This window comes from Sardina pilchardus, chromosome 15 (genome assembly GCF_963854185.1).
Source record: "Sardina pilchardus chromosome 15, fSarPil1.1, whole genome shotgun sequence".
In the NCBI taxonomy this organism is placed as follows: Eukaryota; Metazoa; Chordata; class Actinopteri; order Clupeiformes; family Clupeidae; genus Sardina; species Sardina pilchardus.
In genome coordinates, this window is record NC_085008.1 from 16668852 (window position 1) to 16695119 (window position 26268).

The 26268-nt window shown below is 41.8% G+C and overlaps 1 protein-coding gene across 2 annotated transcripts in view; it reads left to right on the forward strand.

The window, feature by feature from the left end:
- nos1apa (nitric oxide synthase 1 (neuronal) adaptor protein a) overlaps positions 1-26268 on the forward strand; it is a 104619-nt gene that overhangs the window by 3533 nt on the left and 74818 nt on the right. The window contains exons 3-4 of one of the 2 annotated variants that reach the window (XM_062555278.1): positions 25378-25470; positions 26013-26036. In XM_062555278.1, coding sequence (XP_062411262.1) covers positions 25378-25470; positions 26013-26036 — 117 coding nt within the window. The remainder of the gene's footprint in view (positions 1-25377; positions 25471-26012; positions 26037-26268) is intronic. The other variant, XM_062555279.1, reaches the window with a different exon arrangement.

The window sequence follows — 26268 nt, forward strand, 5'->3', positions numbered from 1 at the left end:
TCATGTCCCCTGAGCAACCTCACAGCCCTCTCCCCACCCTCCCCATGGTGTCTTGAATGTGCTGGCTCCAGCTCCCGCTTTCCTTCCAGGATTTTCCAGTTTGCCTTTTGTAATCCTTTTGTAGCAAATTAACCGTGGTGCATTAATTCAGGCAACATTTGGCCTTTGTTAAGAGCCCGTGTTGGTCCGTCTGTTTGGCGTGGCTGTGATGCACAGCTCCAATTTATTTGATCACAAAGTCCAATTAAATCTGGCTTGTTTATACTGACCTGTGTGATTGACATGTACAAGGTACAGTACAGCTCTGGATGTGGGCCAGGGGAGGTAGTGCATGCATCATGCAAGTCTCCAAGAAGGATGGTGTGCCCACTGCCTAGGCTTCATTTGTTTTGCTCGAGACAGCACTACACAGCAGCGAGTGGAGAATTTACAGCGCCAGCTGTGGACTGAGACACCTTCAGTGGGTCCATTTAAGGCTTTTAGACAAGTTTATGCAGCCCAGCAAACTCTCATCTCCATGATGCTTCTAAAAGGGAGCTATTAGCTAACTGGTATAACCGGGAGCGTACCTATGTTCCCCAGGTCCTATGTTCCCTACTTTGTATGGGACCGGGGAACATAGGACCCTTTTTTTCTTACATTTTAAAAAGGGTCCTATGTTCCCCGCTTTTCCCAAAAAGGGTCTTATGTTCCCCGGTATGTATTGCGACCGGGGAACATAGGTCCCATTTTGGGAAAACCGGGGAACATAGGATCTGGGGAACGGTGTAACCCACTCCCAGTGAATTATACTAAGCTAGGCTAACAGTGTCATACTGGGTTATAGCACACACAGAAAAGAGAAGGGTATTGTTTCCTCCTATCTAACTCTGAGTTAGATGGCAAATAAGCCAATTTCCCAAAAAGTTGGCGTGCTCCATTAAATGTCAAAGTAGCTTGGCATCTTGGCTATGTGCATAGGACCTTACTGCCCATGGTGAAAATAAACTTACCGCAATTAGTCTGATTAAGTATGAGTGTTTTAATTAAGTTTTGACATTAATCCTTAGGGTTCATTCATGTAATTACTTTTTACTTTTCCCCCAAAATTCAAACACGAGTCATTGCCTGGACTTTAGAGGTTAACGTTTTTACTTGTAACCTCTGTAGGGATTCTCCACATAATCGAGCCCTAAATTCATTAGCATTATATTGGGGTCTGTGAAACTAGCCTGTCAATGGCCAGAGGTTAATATTTAACATGCTCTGTTTATCCAAACACAGCCTGTGGTTACCACTTGAATTGCACAGGCTGTATAAAGAATTTCTGAACCTGCATCTCTGTTAAGTAGACAGCCTAGCCTTTAGCTTCATTTGTTCCATTTGACATTTACTCATGTGTGTGTGTGTTTTTCACTCAATATTTCTCACCAGGAAGCAAAACAATGCTTCCAAAACAATGCCATGAGTGGGTGAAGATTTCTTTTAGACTGGCACTAGCCTTTTACTGCTGTCAGTAACCCGCATGCTTGTGCTCCTCTAGTTTCTTTCTTGAGTGCTCCTAGGAGACTCAAGTAAGTGAAGCTAGCCTCCAACCATGCCTTGTCTACTGTGCCAGAGTGCATGGCAAATAGAACCAAAACACAGTCCAGCATCTTCCCCCGTTTGCAATATTAACTGGAATCTTCCCATCACCCCAGGGCCATGCCCCTTCTCCCTGGGGTCTCTTTGGTGTCTCGCCTGGTGAAGCCAGTCATTTTCCACTCGATGGGCTGATCCGGCTGTGGTTGATTTATGGATTTTATTTCTCAGAAAACATCCCTTTTGACAGGCCAAGCTGTAACTAATGGAGATGCTGCCCTAATTTGATCCGGCTTTTTAATTAACGTCTGCTCCAGCGTGGAAGTATAACTCATTCTCTGCTCTCCTCCTCCACACTGGAGTGTGTGAAATAACCCCGAGATAAATATCCACAAGTCAGGCCTCCGGCGTATTCAGTTTTATGTAAGGAGAGAGAGGGTAATAATGCCCTTCCAGCCAAGATATCACTTAATAAATGAAAGGGTACAAATGCTCTCTTAAACCTTTGTGAGATCTATGGCTGCATATAGTTGGAATGCATTCAGCTACTCGGAACGCTCAAAAGAGCAGAAATGTTGCATATCTCGGTTCTCGCATGTAAGGCAGTTTTTCATTCTATTTGTTTGAAAAAGAAAAATGATTTATTTTTCTTTACCTATTTATTTTGTGTTCTCATTTGTCAGTTTGTTTGAAGTTACAGTCTATACATGTAGACGTGCTGTTCTATACAAGCTGCGTTACACTTTGTGTGTCTCGTGTCTCTGACAGAATGTACAGTCAAAACTACTGTGCTAGCTGACGCAGTAATCAGCATATTTATCATCTTCTAAGACATGACAGTAACATGAAAATGACTGACAGCAAAAGTCCTATCTTGAGGAGAAGCTGACAAACCAGGCCGCCAGAAGAGCCCGGCGTTTGTTTTCGTGCTAGGAAACCGTACCCTTGGTGAAAATCGGAATCTTATCAAGACAGCAGGTTGGAGAGACTGACAGCTGGCGTTACCCAAATTGGTGCCGGCACACACTTCGTTGGGTGGCATAGCGACAGTGAATGGTGAAATCCCATGGGCATGCATAACTGGCAGGTCTCTAGTGGGTGGAAAGGGAAGTATTAAAATGGCATGAAGAAAGTGAGCCAGGTCCTGTGACATTTATCATCTTGTTGGGGTGTTATGTGGAGTCTGCAGAGTTTTCATTTTTCATCCACATTTGTTTGTCATTTGTTGATGTGATAATGATCTTTAGTGTGCTGGCCTTTTAATAAGAGCTTTATCTTCATACACCCACCATGCTTGTTAAGACTTCTTAATCAGAGCAAATATCAAGGCAGGTTTAGTTCAGGGTTTGGGGGTAGTCCTCATGACTTTGAAATAATGAAGGCAATTAAAAAGCCCCCCTAGAATGCATCACAATCTCTCAGCATGGGTGCCTACCATCATAAAGCTATCTATGCCCACAGTCACCAGAAATAAATATCTGTGGTTCAGTGACTCAAAGTCACTGTGCCAGAGCCTCACCCCGAATGTGTGAACTGAATTTACCTACCGTAATACATTCAACTTTGTGTGAAATTGCAAGACATGGATTGCAACTGGCTGTGTCATACTTGCACTGAATGATGAATAAGTTGCTTTTTTTCCTCGGCGGAGTTCATTCTCTCTCTCCTCTCTGTTATGGTATTGGGTTATTGATCTCCATAACACATAGAAGATGTGTTATTTATAACTATTGCCTTGGGCATGGCAGCCGTTATGGTAGAACTCTTCTATGCTTCTCACCATAGGTCAGCGGACGTGAGAGAATGGCTTCTAAAACGTCTCTGATGTTCCTGTAGCATAGTGGCAGTGTTGTACTTGATAGTGAACAGCGCAGGCAAATTTCAACAAAATAAATGGCGTGAAAAGGCAAGCCAAACTGCTGGCATGAGTGGCACTCCGTGAATGTGGAGGTGGATGCCTTGGATTAGCACGGTCTGCAGGGTGTTGTGTTACATTATTAGTAGGCTATGGATGCTGCTGAAGGGTCTGTGTGGAGGAGCTGTTCTCCTCAGCCTCCTCTTGATCTGATCTGTCCGTCATACACGTGTGCTCATGCCATTTATTTCTTTTTTTCTTTCATGCCTTTTTTTCCAGTTTCCTTCTTTTTTCTTCATTAAAATATGTCTTCATCGGTCCATAGTCTTCATATCCACTATTTCTCGGAAATCCATCCGCCACGACTGTAGCGAACGCAGTGAAGTGTATGCCATGAAAACTGAGCACAGTTGAGTGTGTAGATATCTTTCCCCCTTGCCCATGAGATTATATTTTAGGATGTAAGACTTGAGATTTATGTCTCTATCAATATTTCCAGACATGTCTGACCATTCCTTCCAAAGGTATTCTGAATTGTAGGGTTGACTCTCGGTATAATGTAATGTGGTGTAATGAAGGGGGCCTGGGAATGGGTGAGCACCTCTCATTTCTTTTGAAAAGCCTTCATTCTAGAGAGCCTTTTCCCTGACAATGACTGACCAAATGACCTTAAATGTTCTCCTACCTACATAAGCAGTGACCGCTATTAGCGAGCAGCACCAGAGACCATTTTGTTATGATTTTTAGATGTATTGGATGTGTTCTGGGCCTTAAAGGTGCTCTAAGCGATGGCTGAAGCATTTTTTTTTGTCACTTACAGCAAACATTACCCCACCATCCGCTAGTTGTCTGTACCCTGAATGCACCGCAAGCAGGCTCTAAGAACAGCAACAAAAACAACCTGGGCCAACATGGACCATAAAAACATAACAAACTGTTCTAGCAATTCACAGACGAGATACATGTTTAGAAGTTTCGGTTGCACAGGAGGGAGGGAGAAGGAGTAGCAAGCTAACTCTGTTTTGTTTGAACATCAACAGAACTGATCTCACCCAGCATTTCTTAGAACGCCTTTAAACAGAGCTTTCATATACGCCACAGGTTCCATGTTGCAGTGAATGGACACTGTGTAGCCTACATGGAATATATATTTTACAGAAGAAGGCTACTTTGAAACTCGCCACAGTTTTCTCTGAAGGACGCTGACTGCCAATGACTCACTCACTCACCCCTCTGCTTGATCAACAGCCCTCAATGAGCATGCACTGCATACTGTTCTTCAGGAGCACGAACGAGCATAACAGAGGAACAAAGTCCCTGTTCAGCGAGCACCTTGTCACCACGGATCAGCCCAGGCACCGACACGGTCAACATCAAAGCCGTGCAGCAGGTGTTAAAAGCCAGTTACCTCTCCTAACCGCACCTGCCCACCACTGAAGACACATCCATTACGCACTCTAACCTCATCTCATGTCCGCTGCCCACCTAGTGGGAGACTAGTCCGAGTCCTCCAGAAGTAATCAACAGAAAAATAGAAGTTAAAAAGATGTATGTTCATAACCTTGCGCACCTCTTGTCTGAGCTCTGCTGACAGAGCACATGGGTCACAATGTCCCTCCAGGAGCAAGAAAAGCAAGCTTAAAGGGACACTTCACCGATTAGCATTAAGCTTTGTATCTTCAGAAAACCAGTCATGCTTTTGAATGGTCGTGCATCATTCCCTCAGTTTGCCTTGAGATGGGAGAAATACGGAGTTCAATGTTGGACTTCCTGCTTTCAATGATGTAAAAATCATCATTTTACATAATTGAAAGCAGGAAGTCCTATTCATGGTCTTCATTGAAATCCGTATTTCTCCCATCTCAAGGCAAATTGAGGGAATTATGCACGACCATTCAAAAACATGACTGGTTTTCTGAAGATTCAAAGCTTAATGCTAATCGGTGAAGTGTCCCTTTAATTGTGTTGACCACCCACTGCACCTTACCGTTGTCCACCATGATAAGCAAATGCATCTGTAGCATCTTATCTGCGATGCACCTCGGTCATTGCAGAACCTCTCTCTCTCTCCCTCCTCCTCCCTCTTTCTCTCTCTGTCTCTGTCTCTTCCTCCTCCTCTGTCTCTCTCTCTCGTATTCTCTCGCTCTCTCGTATGCTCTTCAGTCGTGAGTGAGTGTCCCTTTTAAGTGAATCCAGAGTTGGAGCTGCGGGCCCGGTGCTGGCAGGCTGGCCGGCTGGCCTGGTGCTGTGGAGTATACAGTAGGCGCTGAGGTTCTCTCACGCTCTGCTCCCATCTCTCTCTCTCTCAGGCTGGCAGGACGTCACAGTGTCAGAGGGAGCGCGGCTCCAGTGATTGATCGCCTCCCATGCTGTCTCAGTTTCATGATGGGAGAGAGGGGCCTTTAATTTGTAATGGTTCTGGCCAGCCATATTAGCATGGTGGCCATCCATCATCACAGTAATGTGTCTTCTCCCTCTGCCTGGCAGGGAGTACCTATGCATGTAGCCTAGGTGTTTTTGGAATGATGGGCACATTAAATGCGGACAAGTTGACTATAAATATATATGTATATTTGTTCTTTTCTTAAATACAATTTTCAATATACCTTCAGCCTTGGCACATTTGAGCTTGCATTCAGTCTCTGTTGATTTACTTGAAAGTCAGCTGCGAAAGAAGTTTGCCTTCAAACTTGGCACGGCACTTTCTATTATGATTACGATTATGTTGCATTGCACCCAACATCATTTATGCACTTATATCATTTTGTAGTTGCCGTTAGTGTACCTGCCCATGTGCAGTCCTTAGAGAAATTATCCCTCATAAGCATAGCTCTCACAGGGCACACAAATTGCTGAGAATCATTTCATTTAATCTAATGCTTTGACACATCCAATTACACTACACAGTTCTGTTCTACACCCATGGTCGCAACAGAGGCTTGTCAATGTTTATTGCGCCACACATTAATGGGTTTTAGCCTTCTGGCCTTTTTGGAAAAATATGTTATTTTCCCACGTGAATGGGAAAAATGAATTAGCCAGCCATGGTATACTGAGTGTATGCACTTAAAATCAAATTATATGGCCATACATTCTGAAGCAGAATCAGAGCTGCCTGTGCCTGTGTGAAGAATGCTGCCAAATGTACTGTACATCAGATAGGCAGACCAAGGCTACTTTGTATTTGCTGTCCAGGCACTTTTGAAGTTGTGCAGATCATTTGGAGTCAGGCATAGAATTCCACTTGTATAATTAGAAGTTTCTGAACAGCTTTATACTGGTATGATAAATGGGTAGCCCTGAATAATATCACCTATTTTATTTAATGTTTACATGGACGACTTATCAAACCAGTTAAACAGACTTAACACAGGCTGTCTTGTGGGTAACATTATTGTTAACCATCTGATGTATGCTGATGACCTGGTCTTGCTCTGTCCATATAGTGCTGGGCTGCAGCAGATGCTGAAGGTGTGCTCCCAGTATGGTCTTGATCATGACATCAAGTATAATGCTAAGAAAAGCCATATAATGATAGTCAGAAGTGCTGAAGACAGGAAAACAACTTTCCCGACCTTTCACTTGTCAGACAGCCCTCTTGTTGTGTGCGAGGAGGTCAAATACCTAGGTCATGTCATATCTGATGACTGGGCAGATGACAAAGACCTCTACAGGCAGCGCTGTAAAATCTATTCTCAGGCTAACATGCTTATAAGGAAGTTCTCTATGTGCTCTCTGTGAAGTGCTCCCTATTCAGAACCTACATAACACCATTGTATACTGCTCAATTGTGGAGTAGCTATAAGAAAAGAAGTATGCAGAGCTTAAGGTAGCATACAATGATGCAATGAGGTTGCTACTCTGTGTTCCTAGGTGGCATAGTGCCAGCCAATTATTTGTGTCCACCAGAGTGCCTACCTGTGAGGCACTCTTAAGGCAGTTGATGTTTGGCTTTATGTGCCGCCTGGACAAGTCAGAGAACCAAGTTATAGAAGCCTTAGTCAACCCTCTGAAAAGCTGCTATAGATTCACTTCTAGGCTAAGAAGGCATTGGTGCAATTGTTTGTATGTCCTATAGGATAATATGTGATTTCTTATGCATTTTGTATCCCCTTTTATACTATTTATTATGTATGTGTACTGTGATATGGACCTGTGTCTGCAACAAAGCTTTATTATAATAATGTATCGAGACACCCTGACTCTTGCCTTTTAATCTTCAGTGATTTTTGTTCTCTGTGTCATTGTGACTGTATTTGGTGAGATAGACTGCTGGATGCATGAAGAGGGTAACTGAATATCCTTTTAAAAAGCCTTGCTGCACTGAAAATGTCCAGAAATATTATAGGCTCAAAGTACCTTTAACTAAAAAAAATATTTAAGAGAAGAAGACAGATTTGATAGCTTTTCCCGCTCTCTTGCTAAGCTTGTTAGATTGCTGTTTCCCTACTAGGCCAAAATGGAATGCCTGCCTCCTATAGGCTCACAGGGCTAATGGTTCGTAGCAGCCTCAAAGATGTAACAGCATAAATGATATTAAAGTGGAGGGGTCTAGGGCTCAGAACACATGCAGGCACTCTCACCACATCCCCCTCCCGACCCTTTCGTACACCCCCCACCCCCCACCACCAATCTCTGACCCATCTGTTAGAACGACAGTTTGCGAGGATGGCTGTTTTTTCCACTACATGCAGACGGGATTGGTTACAGGAAGGGTTTACCGAGAGAGGAAGTGGGAGAACAATAATGGAACTCAGTTACCAGGGTGAAGGCAGAGATACAGACACACACACACGCAAACACACACACAGAAAGAGAGGAAGAGCGAGTGAGAGAGCCGCAGTCTCGGATGTTCAACACAAAATTGTCTGGCCGACTCAGGAAGGAAAAAGGGTGAAAACCCCTAGCTCTAAAATTAGCCCCTACTTTGAAACTAGTTGTCTGATTGATTATCAATGCTTGGACCACATCAGCCAGCTATGTTGTACATGCTAAATGTCGTGTTTGAGTGATTCACGAATGTGTTCTCATAATTCTCAGTGAAACGGCACAGTTTGCCGAGTTCTTCTCATCTTGGGAAAATTCATCGTCATCACAATAGCGGACTGTGCAGTCAGTGTTTAGAAATGCCCTTCTTCCCATAACTCAGCAGGTTAAGTCCGGTTAGCCCTGTCTGTGAGGTCAAAGTGATTATTTCCCTCAAAAGGAAGTAATTATTAGTAATTAGTCAGAATGAGGGATTATTTTAATGCCAGTAGATATTATGTCTGATCTGGACAAGCTGGCCACCTGCTGTTGCCTCCTATGATACTCAACTCCACATTGCCGGGGAGGTAATGTGAGGTTATTCTAGTGTCGGTGGTGCTGAAACTAACCACTTTAGACAAGATAGAGGGGCAGAAGTTAAACCAGTGGACTAATGAGACCCTGTGTGGTAACCATGTACCAGTAACAGGTGTGGGGTCTCATTGTTCTTAGTTGATGACTTGTCTTCGCCTGGGAGGACTTTGAAACTTCATAATGACAGCTGGGCCCATTCCTCCTTATCACTCTGCCAGCGCAACATTTAATGAGGGATTAACAACAGCTAGCACTGTAAGACAATGCACTCAGTTTTCCCCCCTTCGCTCTATGGTATTTATTCTGAATGGCCTCCAAAGATTGGATTCAGAAAAAGCAAATGCCTCAGACGCTCCAACGTAGACTTGTAGTGCTTCCCTTAAGTCGCAGAAGGTGGCCCAGTTGGTACAGAGCTGAAGGCATGAGTAGTGTTACTAAGCTAATATTGGAGGAGGAGGCGGATGATATTCATGGCTCACATGTTGTGTGGATAAGGCTAGGATGTGATGACATGGCTGTGTTTACTGTCCTGTCGAGTTATTCCTGAATGTCCTATTCTTTATGTATCCGGTTGTGTTTTAGTTAGGCTTTGTTTGTTGTTGTCTGGCCTCTGTGGCAGTGCATATTGTGCCATTAAGGAGTAGCCCGTATGGTTCTCGGGTACAATGTGTTAACGACTGGCATCATGAGACAATTTTGTCTGGTTGTCGGATCTTGTGTGTGTGTGTGTTGTTGATGGGGCCATTGTAGGAAACCCCCTGTCTATAGGGGATTTAACACCTTTCCTGTGCATGTCTGAAATGATCTTTTATAGGGCTCACAGGGAAATTGTGCTCAGATAATGCAAATGACTATTGATGTAGTGCTTTTTTGGATTTGAGGATTTTCCCCATACTTCCCCAAGACAATCTCAAGTTCCTGATCCCTGGTTTGTGCTTTAGATGCCTCACAAGTCTCTCACACGTTGTTTGTTGTCAAAGGCTCAATCAGGGCTATACCTGTAGAGCTTGTTCTATATGCTTTGAGCCATCACTGACATGTGTTGTTGCAAGGCTGTGAGAGAGACTGACAAGCGAGGGGTTCCGTAGTGAATTGCTGACAAGTTCATGTTACTTCATTGGGCTGACATTGATATCTGTGCCACATGCCTTTGAGGCATCCGTTTTGCATTTTTAAGGTGGTTAATTGCTATGCTGCCAGTGAGTTAATAGATTTTTCCAAATTACCCTCTGTACAAAAATGTGAGCGTGTGTACAGTATTTGGGAATAGTTTCTGTTTATGACATGCCAATCATTTTTCATCTTGTTAACTTTTATGATTGTTACCATCTGGGCTTAATTGCCTTTTTTTTTGACAAATAATATGGTTCCCATTACGTGTTTCCCTTGTTTTCTTCTGAAAATACATATACAGTCATGCTGGTCATTCATTTTAGCTCAGAAGAGATTGTTTTATTTCAGACCTGAGTGTATCTTTTTATGTTCATGTAGAAATGTGTTGTATAGATGCTACTCTTGCTCAGACAAATTAGAGAAGTTCACAAAATTGTAGAAATTCTCCCCCGTTTGAAGGTGTCTGATAGCCACTAACTGGTTCCTCATGCCTCGAGTTTTCTAGTCTCCCCCTGACTGAGCTCCTCTCAGATTGGTGACTCATTGTTTGCCTTCATAATAGTTTTACCCGGATAATCACCTTACCATGCGGTCTGCTGTCTAGTCAGAGGGGTGTGAACAAAAGAAAACATGTCACGGAAACTCTGTTAATCAGTGGTTTACAGCTATTCCGTTGTGCTATAACTGACTTCTATATACCTGCTATCAATATCTTAATATCCATGATAGTTTGTTATTTGAATGGCATGTTATTGCCATATCATGTATCAAGTTTATTACCTGTGGCTTTGCGGTTTTCCAATGCCACATCCTTAGGAACTGGTGTGAACTTGACATGCCAAGATTGGTTTTAATCCTCCCAGCCCAGTTCGTCAGACATGAAAAGCCGAGAAGCTGGGTGGAAGGGATTGATTAGTGCCGAGCTGGATTGGCTTTGCCTTGTTTAGTGGGCTCTCCTTTCTGGCACTTAATGCTCGGGAGAGACACATGGAGTCATTCAGAGAATGGAGCTGAAGATTACTAGAAGCAAGAGGGGGGGTGCAGCTTCTTAAGCAGTAAAGCAGCTCCAGCGGCCCTGTCTTCTAACCCATTGTCTATGATCAGGCAGGGGGGCAATTAAAGGGAGGGGAATCTGTGCAGTTGCATTAATAATGGAAGTGGCTTCCTTGTCTAAGTTGTGTGGATCTCTGTACTGTATGTTGATGAATTCTAAATGAAAAGTTGTACTTATTTAGCCATTGTATTACTGTCAAAGTATTTTCAGACACTCCAGTATGGATGTATTATTAATGTCTTGGAGCTTGCCCATGTCTGTCCCCTGTCATCACTGGCTCGTTGTAAAGATGCTACTGCTGCTTCGTAGTGGAGATTCTTGGCTCTGGATGGTCACTTTGGAACAGCGTGCTGTAAATATTGTCAGTTGTTGGTCCTGAATGTGATTAGCCAGTGAAAGCCATAAGGTCACTGATCCTTCTATGCTAGCGTATTGTTTGTTTATGTACCTGAACTGATGTTGCCTCTCTGCTCATTTAAAACAGCACAAGGTGTGCAGAGCTAATGTTTCCCCAAGTTGAATTCCACAGTAGAGTGTTACTAAACCCTCAAATGGGTGAATGAGTGTTTCAGTCAGTAGTCATGGTCAATCAGTTTTATGGGAAGCCTGGTTTCTTAGTCCATTTACAGTAGCAAAGAATTGTTCAAAGGAAAGCCAAGAGTTGCCTTCATAGGCCTAGAGTCCTCTTCCCAAGAAATATACCCTCTGGTTTGCATGCACATTTGCTTGTGTCTGGGTTCACTTACTTACACTAAGACAATAGTGTCATTATATTGTAGTTTATTGGGCTGGCTTTCATTATTCCATCATCTGTGATGTTCCTCTGAGGCAGACCCACTGTGCTGATGCTTTTACCTTATAACTGTTGGAAATAATGATGAAAAATACCTCCTACCTATTCCCCAAAGGGGAAAAAACCCAGTTGATATCTGGAAGTTGAAAGAGATTTGCGAGGTTTTCATAGCGAAGTCCAAATTAGGGGCAAGGACAGAAACAACCGAGGAGACCGAAACAACCTTAGGGAAAGCCAGGGAATACTGTACGTAATACCAGATTATTGCATCACATGCTGTAGGCAGACTGTAGATCACTGAGTAACATGCTTTCTGTGGAATTCCCAAGGAATGGGATGACTAATGACTGACTGATTACATGACTGACTAATGGGTTTGTTAAGAATGTTTTCAATCTCTGGACTCATTAAAATAAGGCCAGGCAGTCAGAGTGTGCTCAAAGTAAAGTAAAAACTGAATAAATTCATCTTTTTACTCCAAAGTTGAGACAGTATTTGTATTATGAAGAATTATTATACATTTAATTTGTTATAAATTTAAAGTTGCCTTGACAACCTCAAACTGATACCTTCGGCTGGTGCACCAAAGGGCCAATTAAAAAGTCATCCAGAGCTGAAATTAGAGGATTAAACTGAGAAAAATGAAATCTGTGCAATCCTTACAAGTAATTGCTAAAGGCCAAATAGATACACGTGAACACATACAGACATGCTCACATACTTACATCTTAGGCACACACACACTGCTCGAACACACATATATCTCAGGCACCTTTCCATGTCTGATAAGAGGCTTTTCTTTTCCTGGTTGCGTAGCGTATGCAAATACAGGAATCCAGGCAGAATGACATGAGACGCTGATAAGCAAGACGATGTGGAAATCAACCTGCACACATCTGTGGGGATGTGGTTCAGTAGTGGGTGGAGGCAACAAATATCCGGCCTTTTCTTTTCATCGGGGTCTCCTGAGGTACTGTATGTCCCAGGCTTTTCATATGGGAATCTGGCGGTATGTCAGATGTGTCGGTGGTGTTCCTGTGCGTTTCTGGAAACAGTGGAAATTCAGGAAATTCAGAGCGCACTCCAGCTTTGAAGCAATGCACATGCACAGCAAGCGTGCTTTGAAAGGTTCTCCAATTACAAAAGATCTCTTTCAAAGAGAAGTGCATCACTATCTGCCTGTCTTGTGTCAAACCAGCAGTCCGGGATCCACTGAGGAGCAAGGGTGGATGGAAAAAAAAAACACAGATGTGTGTGTGTGGGGGTGTGTGTGGGCAGGGCTGTGTGTGAATGTGTGCAAGCGTTGGGGCTACAGCATTATATGGCTGTTTGGAGTGCCTTTTGTCAGATCTAGACTTTCAAAGGGGCTCCAGGGTTCCAGGCCATTCTTGCCAGCAGTCGGCAGCCTTTAAATCAACGGAGTACTGACTCAGGGGGCTTAAAGCCCTGTGAAGGTACCAGGCAACGAAGCCTGGTCCTGACAGGGACTCCAACCTGAAATAAATGGGCGCGCTTGTGAGTGCCGCGGCTCCAACAAAGCTGTTAAGAGTTTCTGAAAGAAAGTCCGACCGAGTTAAAAGCTAGACAGGCTCGGCACTTTTCTCAGAGTCTGTATGCTCGACGGCATAGCTGTCCTCTTCAGCACTGTACAGTAATTACACTACTGAAATGTTTATGTGTAGCTTGTGTTAGCATCTTAGCCTCTAATCTATAGAGAGAACATCTGCCCTCGGAGCATCCCTGTGTGCCTTGAATTTAAACAAGGTAATCCAGTCTTGTCGTTTTAAATCTAAGATAGAATTATGTGTAATAGCTACATGGATAAAAATAGCAATTCCACACTCCATAGTCAGACAGGAGTTAGCAGTGCAAACTGAAGCACTGCACTTTTAATTTGTAAAATACACATGAGAGTTACTTGGAAAACAATGTGTAGTCTTCAGTTTCCAAAAGGAAAATATATATTTATTTAGAGAACTGCTCCCCTTGTAGCATAACAACCAGTGGAGTCCATTGTAAGCCGCTATGATCTGACAACACGCGGATGACTGTCTGTGTTTCCTTTGGTGCACATGTTTGTTTTGCTCGGTTTTCAGTTCTTAGTTCAGTTGTTTTCATTCTGTTTTTAGTGCTTCAATGCTGTTGATTTATTTGAAGGCAGAAGTGTTTGAACCAGGCAAATGAGATCAAAGCAGTCTTCTACTGTGAGTTTTGGAAGCCCTCTCTTTAGATTGGGAATCTGAATAAGTATTGTGTGTGTGTGAGCGTTGACTCTCTTCACTTTGTGTTTTCTTGAGTGTTCCTGAAGCCTGTAGTTTAGAAGCCTGAAACATCACTGTGGAGAAGTGGGAGGAGAGTGACTCTGGAGGAAGGGAGGGGGGCGAATTACCTCAAAGGCTTTCAGACAAGGATTACGGGGAAGTGCATTACATATTCAAAAAAAAGTCAAATGACTACCGAGTTAAAACCTTTGGTACATTTCCATAAAGCTTCATTAGGCCAGTTAATCGGGTTAACCTTCATTGAGAAGTCTAAAATAAAGCTGCAATATTTAATTGAGTCCAGTTGAAGCAGATCGCTTTTAATGGAAATACTTTTTTTTAAGATGACTAATTTAACTTTGAATGTGCTAAGCCTTGTCTTTGATGGCCTGAATATTAACAATATAGATAATGGAATAATCTCCTTATTTTCAGTAAGGGTTTAGCAGTTGGACAATTGTTAATATTAATTATGCTTCTTTTTTAATCTTTTGATTGATTAATCTTAATATGTGATAGCAATAGAACTGCTGCTGTGTTTCCTTATTGCTATAATTGATCAGGAATGACTGATAAAACTGGTTGGCTTTTACGGCTCCTTTGCCCTAGACTGAGACACTGTTGAACTGCCTTCCTATCCTGACACATCTGTCTCAAACTTGAGATGTGAGTTTGTTTGAAAAGTATTGAGCCGTGAAGGATATAATCCTGAAGCATGTCTATTCACCTCACCTGTCAATTACAGCATACACCCTTCGCTTCTCTGTGTCAAGCTAAGTAAGCACACCACTTGCATACTAATGGATAGCTCTCAAATAAATAGAAGCACACCTCAGTGACTTTCCGTAACATCCAAATAACCTCAATATTTGTTACTTGAAGGTTTCATGATCATGATTTCACTCTGTCACTGTTTTCCCTCTGAAGAAGTTGTCGGTAAATATAGCCTGGAGTCAAAACTTTACATCACATCGGTTTGTGAAAGTAAATAGAAAGTTGCAGTGTGTTCCAAAGTCCGCACTTCTGCACTTGCACTTCTTTTCATACACTATGAACACTCTACGCTACATGAATAGTGCATGAATTTTTAACAAACTAGTGTAGTTCCAAATGGAACACTCTTCCTTGCACTTCCCGGAAATGATGGCGGCGCTGTCAAAAAAATACAGATCGCCCGCCAAAATCGCGATCCGCTTTTTAAAAAACAAAACAAAATTGGTGTAGAAATGAGAAGTGTGCAGAATAAGGTGCACTGCATCAATAGTACCTCCCTGTCCATGGCATTCTGTTTACCATCATGCAACAACAAAAAAAATAGCACAGCGAATCCTCCTCTTGGCTGAATTTCCAGCTTTGTTTCATCAAAGTAAAGTTTGGTTTGGAGTTCATCTAGGTGATAAAGCTGACCCTATCCAAAGCTGTTTGACTGCACAACATCATTGTTGAGAAATAGCCTCTTGACTGTTTGGCAAGCGTTGGGCTGTTTTCACACTTGCGTCCACTTTGCAGGTCCTAACTCGAATGTGATTACTTTCCCTGCCCCCACGGGTTTCTTTTCACGTTACATTATTTGTTTGCAAACTGTCGTCTGTTTATGTCATCTTCACATAATCATCACTATCGCCGGCAGTAACCCAGTGGAGGAAAAAAATAAATCCACACTGTTTTTTTTCCTCTTTCTAAAAGATAATTTTCTCACGTCCATAAAGGATGCCTGCTGCTATGGAGGGTTTTGTGGACCTACTGTAGGTAGCAATGTGATATACATTTGGAGCTATGATAATATTCATAAATAATTTTACATAAACAAAACCAATCAAACTTATGGCTGAAGTGGACCCCAGTCCGCATTCAAAAGCCCTGGTGTGAAAGCACCCTATAGTTTTCAAGAGGGTGCATGTTTTGAGTGGGGAACACAATTGGCCTCTCTCAATTTACGATCTCAGATCTAATAAAAAATATCAATAACACTGAACTGCCTTGTTGCCTGTATGATGGCTTTCCCAAACCCTATCAAAGTGGAAAAATAATGAGACGTGATTTTGTCGTAGCTAAAATGTTGTTTAACCCTTATGTTGTCCTTGGGGTCAATTTGACCCCAAGCAGTGTTTAACATCATAAAATATATGGTTCACTTTTTTTGTTTTGCTTCAAGTTTCATGACTTTTCCTCATTTGAAGGGTACAACAGAGTAAACATGAAATTTGCACAAAAATATGTTTCCAATGTCCTGTAAAAAAAATAGTTACGTTGGTGGTATTGGGGTCAATTTGACCCCATTTTTATGAAACATGATGAAAATGAATATTTGACAAATTATGGATATTATTATTGTAATAGTATGAGAACATGTAGTTATTATCATTATTGCATATACAAGTACATATTACATATAAGTTATTTTGGCAGGTCTGAAAAAGTCCAAAAAGTCAGCCTTTGGGCTGTTGACACTGGATTGGCCATATTGCCAGTCAGGGTTCCAGGGTTCATAAAGGGGTGTGGGGGGTTGGGATTGTTTTGTATGGCTTTTGATGGTGGTTATTACACTCTTGTTAAGTACCTACCACAAAAAAAATTGGGTAAAAAAAATAATTTGTATCATTTTTTGAGAGTTTTTTTAGCTGGGGTCAAATTGACCCCAAGGACAACGAACGTCGGTAAGATTTGAGGACAACATGAGGGTTAAATGTTTTGTTTCACAATCATTCCTTTGAACAATTTGGCTTCTCCCTGACAAAACGGCGAGCAAAGCCAGAGAGCATCGGCTGCTTTGGCAGGCCGTGTTACTCAGTATGTGGTTAACATGATGTGGAGCAGTCTGCGCCGCTCTCCAACTGTGCAGCGTTGGCCGCAGAGCAGAGAATCCACCCTGGAGCCATTTTGGTTTCATGCTCAGAGGCTTTCCCCTCCTAAAGCCAAAGCCAGGGATGAGGAGAAGCTCTCTTTAATCAGTGGCGTGGGGAGCTATGGCTCCCGCGCCCCGCCGGCTCGCTCTGAGATTTACCGTTCATTTTGCCTTCGGGGCTCTGGTCGTCGGTGCTACGGGCCAGGCACCAGGCCCGCGGAATGTTGTCTTTTTTCCATGCACAGCCACTGCCGCCGCCGCCACCGCCGCCGCCACCATCCCACTAAAGGGCTCTTCTCCAAACAGATAAGCCTGGAGGAGGGAGGGCACGCTGCAGCTGTCAGCCCTTCCTAAATAACATTAGCTGCCCTGTGACACCGCTATGATGATAAAAGGGCCATGGGCTTGCCACGGGGCTCGGGATCCCACGAGGGAGAAGGGCCGGGCGTTGCGCCGTGTTTATCCAGTGGCTTACATCCTCTGAGCCCTCCCTCTTCCTTGACCGGTGTTGTCAGGGTGATAACGTCACGCACCAGTTTGGCCAGCCAAGATAATAAATAATAATAATAAAAAAAAAAACATTTCCATGATTCCACTTGGGGACAAGAATGCTGCGGTCATCATTTCGGTTGTCATGTCCGCCACCCGTAGTACTGTTAGTGGCGGTTTCTCATTAGAGCATAGAAATGTGCAGATCTCTGGCTTTGGGAGAAGGCCAATGCGAGGCCTTTTTTCATTCCCGCATTACAGGCCCCCATAGTACTAATGACTACTCTGAAAATATGGTCTTTGTGGCAAAGGAGGAATGATCCCCCCCCCCAACTTCTAAACCCCACCACCTCTCCAGAGCAGACTCCTCTAAGAAAGGCCACTTTTAGCCGAGGGAGACTTGAGGTATTGTGCAGTATGTGCAAGCTATCGGTGAATTTACGGCCTCCCTTTCTGCAATACAATAGAGAGAAGATTAGACATGGTTTGTGTAGTCCCAGCCACAGGTATCTACCCTGGCCAACAGAGGTTACAATTTGTTACTTCAGGGTGACTTTGATCACAATTGTAACTTCGTTTTGCAGACAGTTTGTACCATCTGACATTTTAATCCCCCCCAAATCTGATTGGTGATTCTGTTGGCCCGCAATCACCTGACGGAGAAATGGGTGGGCAATTAAGAGTGTTCCCCTGGTCGAAGTCAAATGATAAATCTGGACAAATTGTTAAGCAGGAGCCAAGGAAGGGAGTAGCTGAGATTGAGCTGGTTTTATTCTACTGAGCGGAGGCAATCTCAGAGAGCCATTTTGGTGACAAAGCTGCATTGGTCCATTTAATCAACAAATATAACCAAAGGAACCTTGCAAGCCCCATCTCCCAAATATCATTTCATCTGCCCAAGAGAATAAAAAAGAGAAATGGAGGCAGGCTACCATTTATGGTCGTTAAGAATGAGGACTCTTTTCAGATGACAGGGCCATCAATAACCAGGAAAAAAAGGTATTGAATTGTATCCTTCTTGCATTTCTGCAGAGGGCTAAATATGGTCTGTTTCTCCTTGGGAGACATTTCAAATGTGTTTTTGTGCTTCTTGCAGTTTCTGTGTGATCTGTAAAGGTGCACAGATGGTTGCTGTTCTAGTATGCATGATTTTCATTTCACTGGTGAATGGTTGTCTACTCATCAGGACAAAAAAAGAAGACGACAAACAGCTATTGATTGCATATTGAGCCATGTCCTTATAAATTGTGTGCAAGAGCTCATTGGAAATATGCATTAAAATGGCATTCAAATCTGGTTGTAACTGTACACGTTTTGTGAAGTAAAGGAAAACACTTTTATCTTTGTTTTCTAGAATCCTGTTAACTTTACCATGCATGCACATGTTTGCATGGTGTGTTTGAAGCGCGTTTCAACACTCGCATCCTGAAAAGACTCAAATGAATTCAGTGGTGACTGTAACCTGAAGATTAGATCCAGCGGAATGAGTTGATGAGGATATGCATAATGGTGTTGCAGATGGAATATAATCTCTGATAATGTGTAGATTGTGTAATGAAGCTAACAGCCGGATGGAAAGGAACAAAAAATCTTACCTGAATGTTAGTGATTTGTTAAACAAACGTTATATGAATGTATGATTTCTTTTCTCTGTGATAATGCAATTTAAGAAACCATCACAGTCGTAAGCAAGTGTTTGCTTTTTTGTTTTTTTGTTCCCAGCAGTGGTAAACTGAATGTAAATCCAAACTAAATTCAACGCACTGGAAGTAGTTGTGATTCTGGTTACAATGTTGCGCTGTTAGCGTGTCGAAGTTTGTATTCTAGAAGGACAACAGTGATTATCAATTATGAAAAGCCAATCATTACACTGCATTCTTGAATTCTTGAAACATGCAGGGAAGAAGGAAAGACGGAGCAAGAGGAAGAAATTGGAATGGAGCCCCATACCCTGGCAAGGATGCCAGGCGGTCGGATGCTGTAAAACTGACCAAAAATGATATTTTCCTCATAAACAGATAGATTGGAAAGGAACGTTTTCACTCAGTAGTGGGATGGATTGAAACTTAGACGTTGATATTTTCATCATCTTTCATGAAATGAAATCTCGAGTCTGAGCTATTACCACAGTTCATGGGAGTGAGGCTCTGCCACCTGAGCCAGAATACGGGCCTCCTTCAGAAGGAAGCAATCTCTGCCAAAAATGTTGTCTTCCCACAGACAAGTAATGATATTGAGGTTATTTTTGAAAAATTGCTATCAAGCAAGGCACAACGACATCATAGAAATGACCACAACCACCAGTATCACTTTTCATTTTGAATGACAGGACTTGTAAGCTCATGTAGTAAGCGGCCAGATGCAGAGTTCAAAGAAGGTAATCACACCTGTGAGGAATAAAAGTACCTTAAAGTTAATGATGAACTAGGTTCAGAGAAGAATGTGTGCCACCCACAGCAGCTCAATCCATGTCAACCATCAATGGCATTGTAAAAATAACTTTATTGCTCTATTAAAAGTTAGTGTTATACTGTTGCCAAAACCTTGGAGAGTCAAGGACGGCTTTTATGTGTGAGGAAAACTAAGTTTTGAACATTTCATCTGGAAACCAAAACACAGCAGTCTTCGTGCGGTGGTAGTATTTTATCTGCTTGACCTGAACAACAAGACTATGGTTCATGCTGAATTTCCATGAGAATACTGTGAGCAGAGAACATTTTTTTTCCAACAAAGGTGTGACTTAAGGTTGCAAATGTTGAAACGTTAAAACATGTTCTAACAAATGAGAGCTGTGCAATCCTAAATTTTTAATGTTGTCCAGAATGTGTCTATGGCTTTTAACAATCAAGCTGTAGAAATGAATACTGTATATACTGCCTATACTGTACAAGCTGTACAACCAGATAAAAGCCTGTCAGAATGTGGTGATGCGGTAACCTCGACCACTTTGTTCCACCTCTCACTGGGTGATTGATGCCTAAAGCCAACAAAATGTCAAAAACATGAGCAGCACCAGGAGGCATGTAGAAAAGTGAGGAAAGAGCTATTGCTACGGTACTCCACCCATTCCATTTCAGTTCTGAGGGTTTTTTGAAGGCACTGAAAGTAGATGAGTGAGAAAATAAAAGTAATCGTAACCCTCCTCTAGCTACGGCCCACTCTCTTTTCATAATCTTTCATGTGTGATGTTCAGTCAGGGTGTCATAATAGGCTGATTCTTTTTTTTTAAAAAAAAGATTATAGGCCTATTGCTGAAGGGCTTTTTTTTTGTCTCTAATTGGATTTTAGATGAGAAAATCCCAATGAGAGAGCTAGTGGATGGCTGCTTTTTAAGATTCCATTGCAGGTTTACGGACATACCTTTTAGGACTAAAACAGTTTGAGTCGTTTAAGATTTAAAGATGTTAGTGCTTTTTAAGTGTGAGCTGCTCTCTGACGGCTTACACTTCTCAGATAGCTTCCAGTCATCTCCTTATCAGCAAATTAACAACAAGGGTTGTTTTTTTATCATTTAAAGTGCAATGGAGGCAATACTCTGCATAGCCTATGATCATTTAGACTAGGATTTTTTTTTTTTTTTTTTTTTTCACAGGAAATATCCTAGAACTAACATTTCAGTTTAACATAACATGACAAAACATCTTAGGGACATGTCTTTGAGTCGCTATGGAAACACCTTTCATTATAGTGTTTTTTTGGTATCCATGGATACAGCACTGCAATGAATGGCAGGTTGCAGCTCTTCGAGCCATACTGGCCAACAACCAATCTCTCAGAGTGAAATAAATTAAAACCCCATCCTTTTTGCTTTTCCCCCTGGATGGTTATGAGGTTCATCTCTTGTGATTAGGACCCATCAATCTTCTCTGGTCTGAAGTAAATAAGGTCTTGCACACTTCTTTTGTTCCACCATGCCTGTATCCCAGAAGTGTACGTTGGCAAGAAAGTTTGTAGGCTAGTGGGGTTGCCAAACCTTCTCAGGAACTAAGTGAATTGGGTAAAATCACAATGGCTACAGAGGATAGCATTGGTTTGAAGATCCCGACATTTTAAGTGTTTCATGTAATATCAGGAGATAGAATCAAAACTCAAGGATCATGATCGAATTAATCAAAAGTCTAGCCATTCATTAAAACAATTCAAAGTCTTTCAGTAAACAATCCATGTTCCAATATAGGGTTGTCAATCTGCAGCATATGCTCAGCCAGTTCTATGCCCGTGTTCCATTACCTGGCTCCTTTCTTACACAAATGGGGAACAGTCCATCATATTTTGTGACAACTTATGGTAGCTAGACTAATGGAATTGCCCATAAAGCCATTTACCTGACAGACAGACGAGATTCCCTGAGAGATGCTTGAACAAATCTGTTCCTTTTGCAGTAAAGTCTTTCCAGGTGTCAGCAGTGTAAAGTAAAACAGTACATTCCCAGAGCACACAGCTCTGTCCAAATGCTGACACACGCTCGCATTTTTCATCTTAGATGAATCATAGCTGGTTTCCTTTGCTGGTTTCCTTTGCTCTTGCCGTTGTTGTTGTTGTTGTTGTTGTTGTTGTTGTTCTTTTCCCCTCAGCTAAATTTAATTGGTGAATGGGTGTAATTGCCCACACAAGCATGTAGTCTCGCCCTTCACCAAAAGCTGCTTCTTTCTCAGACTCTCATTTCTATCTTTGAGCTATCATTCTTATGCTCCAGATTTATTTCAATTATGCCGTTAAGGTTTGATTGTTCACCAACTGCTTATGCACGTGCACCCTGCTCTACAGTATGCTGTGTTGTTTATACTACCCTGGTGGTAATGTTTATATTGGATGCCACTGCCTCTTTCTGAGGCCACTTCTATAGCCTACTTGAGGCCTTGAAAAATGTGTTGTAGAGGCCCCGTCTCTATATTTGATAACTGGAGTCTGGTAGTAGAGGTAAGCAGGCTCTATTTTTCTCCAGTCTGTCAGTTGTGTGTGTAGAGGTGTGTTTTCATTAAATGCTGCACACATTGACCAAACCACCCCTGCTCTCATTTTTCATTCTCCCACTCTCTCACTCTCTAAATCACTTCTGTATTGAAGTGATTGATCTCTGCACCTTAAGGCATTGGTTCAATACTCTAGATGTGTAAACTGTAAACGAGTTGAATTCAATCAAACTGTCCATTATGATAATTTGACTCGTGCGCAGTGGTGCTCGGTGAAGAAGTCTAATGTCATAGTCTCGTTTGCGGCATAGTTAGTCGTCAGATGTTTTAGTGAAAGTTGAAACAGGCCTATGTCGAACCATTTAGCAAAGTATCTCTTTTATGAATAACCCATCTTAAGCTCATATAGACGGGCAGTTACTTTGATATCTGTGAAGTAAAGCAGTGAATAACATGCCCCGGGAGAGGGAGAGGAAATTGTGATCTGCTTTGCCAGTCTCATTTAAGAATTAAAGGAAAATTCTGTCGCCATCATGAAATTAAATAGCTTGCAGTTTTTTTTAATCATCTTAGTGTAAGAAGTAATTACATTGGGTTTATTCGGCAATTTCATGTGTTTTTGAGCATCCAATTAGAAAAGGCATAATTTGAAATGATAAGTAGGCACCCTAGGATGGTCACCAATTGAGATTGAATAGAGCTTCACATTTATCATACTGAGATCAACTAATTTGTTAAATTAAGTGACTCATTAAGTTACACATGTCATATGGTATAAGACTTCGAGTCTGAGTCATGGTAATAACAGTTGAGTGGTGTTGTAAAATGTAGGTATTTTAATGTAAAAGTATTAGCATCCTTATTGGTCTTTCCAAAGGAGTAGTCAGCCTATACTGTTTCATACACACTGGTCTGAGTGGCTTTTTTTTCTTCTTCTTCATTTCAGAGGGTGGACTGAAATCAAAGTGTATGGGTTTCTTTTTTTTATTCTTTTTGTCTTTTAGAGTAATTGGGTTTCTTGAAAGATGCTTTATGAATCCAAGCTTTTTTTTCTTATTTTCCCTAATTGGATGGGATTTTATGTATCAAGGTCTTAACTTAATCAGACAAGTGTGCTGAATACAGTAGAAACAGGAAACCCATCTGTGATTGCCCATGTCATTAGCAGTGAACCTATATATTGACTTTGAGCATTGTTTGAGATTGTTCCTTGACAAGCTATGCCTGGATAAAAATTCTGCATGATGTAACTGATGTCACTGTGGTCAGAATGTATACTGTGTTTGAGAAATTTGACATTGTAAACGTACACATTTTAACATCTCACACATTTACTGTGACTGAATGTTATTATAACAGAGACTTGCTCAAGACATGGGATTTGAGTATCAATGGGAGAACACTTTCTGGCATGTCTGTAGTAAGCTTTAGTGCTTTTAGGATGTAAGAACCTAATTCCCTCAGGCTATAAAAAGCAAAATACCTTATATGACACTGCTGTTTAAAACTTTGTTTTGCCCTCCAGGAAGGCAACATTCTGTGCATTCTTTAAATAATGTAGATGTTCTTCATTGCACCAGATTTTCACATTGATGGTTAGAAGCATTAAACACATGAATAGATTTGCCAAGTGTGATGTGGTTATTAAGGACAAGCGAATGGCAAATATAGCTGTATTGTTGGGCTACTACAACAGACAAGAACCACCGAATGACAATGGCTTGCTACTTAATGGATATTAATGTGTCTCTCTGAAAAGTCTCAGCAAGGACAATAAATAAGATGGGGCGTCATTTTCATTGGGGATGTGCACAGTTTCTACTGTCAATATGATTCCATGGTAGATTGGTTCAAGATTTCATTCATCAGTTTTCAATCCCCACAGTAAAAATTCCAGCTGTTTTGCATTGAGATTTGTTAAATTGAAATGTGTGCATGAACAATGAATCCCATGAACTTCAATGTTTGCAGACCACTAATTGCTTTGGTGCTATGGATATACTGACCTGCAGCACAAAAGCTCCACGGCATATAGTGGCATGGAGGGCCTGTAATGTGACTAATCCATTTTCACAACTCTTTATCTAATAATGATGTAGTTTTGAAATAAATGTATAGCGGATATAACTCAAGGAAGCATTGTCTCTTGAAGTACAACTGCCTTGGTACACCAAGTGCATTCAAATTGGTTCTGGGCTTCAACTTGAACCTGAGCTTATCCATCTCCAGCTGGAATTGCCCATAGTGGCCCAAGCAATCTAATTATGGCTGAGGCAAAGAGGATGTCAGCAGTGAATTTTAGTAAACCAATGACATCATCATCTGTTTGGTCTCAGAGCACAGCTAGGTGTCCTGAAATACCATGTACTGTTTTTCTTAAGCGTTCATTCAATAAATGCCCCTCAATGTAATTTGCTTGTCACCCTTATTTCATAATGTAGCCAAAGGAGCTTTGGATTTGTACCATAGGTGATGTAAATAATTAAATTCAAAGTCATTGTGCACTCACCAATAAGTCAGCGTGGGAAGTGTGTTTTGAATTATACGTATAGTGAGAGTGCTCACAGAGTCTTGCCAGATGCAGTATTTCGGCTGCACCCCAATGTGTTGAAATACCATCCCCCATGGCACCTTATGTGAATGCGATTTTGCACATTTGTCACTATGCTATGCAGTGCGCTAAGCATGAAAGTATTTGTGGGATCTGTAGGTTGCAGGTTGTCTGTGAGTTACAGTGGCAATGATATCTGTAGCAGACCTACTGTATGTTATTACATCAAGACTGTTGTTGTCTTTCATGTTAATGTTTTGGTGAACATCTTGGTTTCTGCGACTGATTCCAGGAGGCTTCTGACATAAAAAAAACTTTTTTCACACTTTGGGTTCAATTTGTAGGTCTATGTATATTTCATCAACGTTTCTACAGTATGTTGTGCAACCTAACCTAATCTTTTGTGGAAAAAGTTTTTTGTTTGTGTGCCAGCTGAAGTGGTCTTCAAACAATGAAGTTGTTCAAACGATCACGCCACTTTCTTTAATTGCGTTGCATTAACACTGCCACTCTTAAGTCTGGAAAGTTAATTTGATTTTAGGGACTTTATGGCTGACGGATGATGTAATTTCTTCTCTTTGTGTTTTATTTCTCTCTTCATAGTATGAATTCAAAGTGAAGAACATCAAGAAAAAGAAAGTCAACATAGTGGTATCAGTAGATGGGGTGAAGGTGGTTCTGCGAAAAAAGAAAAAGGTAAGTTATTCTGGTTATTTGCCAGGTGATGGCCACCTGCTGTTTGAAATTGGCTACAATCTGTCAGAGAGCCTTTGGTAAAATGTCACTGAGCATTTTATATTTATTTATTTTTCTTACGGGGAAATGGCTGGCCTAATTGGAGGAGATTGTTGTCTGTTTGTCAGGAGTGGAGTGCAATCAATATGACTTGATGAAACAGCGAGGAGAGCTAATGTATTCAATCTATGCAGAATCTTGACATGAAAAATGTCAATTTGCTGTGACCACCAACAGGGGGTCTGCAAAGGGCCTGGTTTTGATGGAGTATTCAGGGGGCTTGTCATCATTCGTGACTTTGCTTCAGAGACTAATTCAGTTTGAACATGTCTTTCAAGCTTGATTCAATTAGGGTTAGTCCACTTGAGGGTGCCTAATCGAGTCGTCCATCCCTCCACCTCTTTGTCAGGAAGTCAGATGGCTCCAGGGTACCTGTTTTCATGTGGGTAGACATCAAGGCCTATTGGAGTCACTCATCCCACTCTTTTTTTTGTTTTCCTCAGAGAAAGGCTTTCACCAGTGCACAGGCAAGTGCCACGAGGCTTTCATCTAATATGGCCAATCAGTCTGTGGCATTTGTGGGCCTCTTTCTCCAGACATGGCCGTCATTAATCACTTTTCCCCGTACCTTGGACCATCATCTCATGTTTTTTGGATTGTGGAGTCTAACATGACACAGTTTGTGAAGCCTAGGGGTGTCAGAGGGAAACGGCTAAGTGTTTGGTGTTATATGTGAATATGTGTGGACGTTTTTCCTTT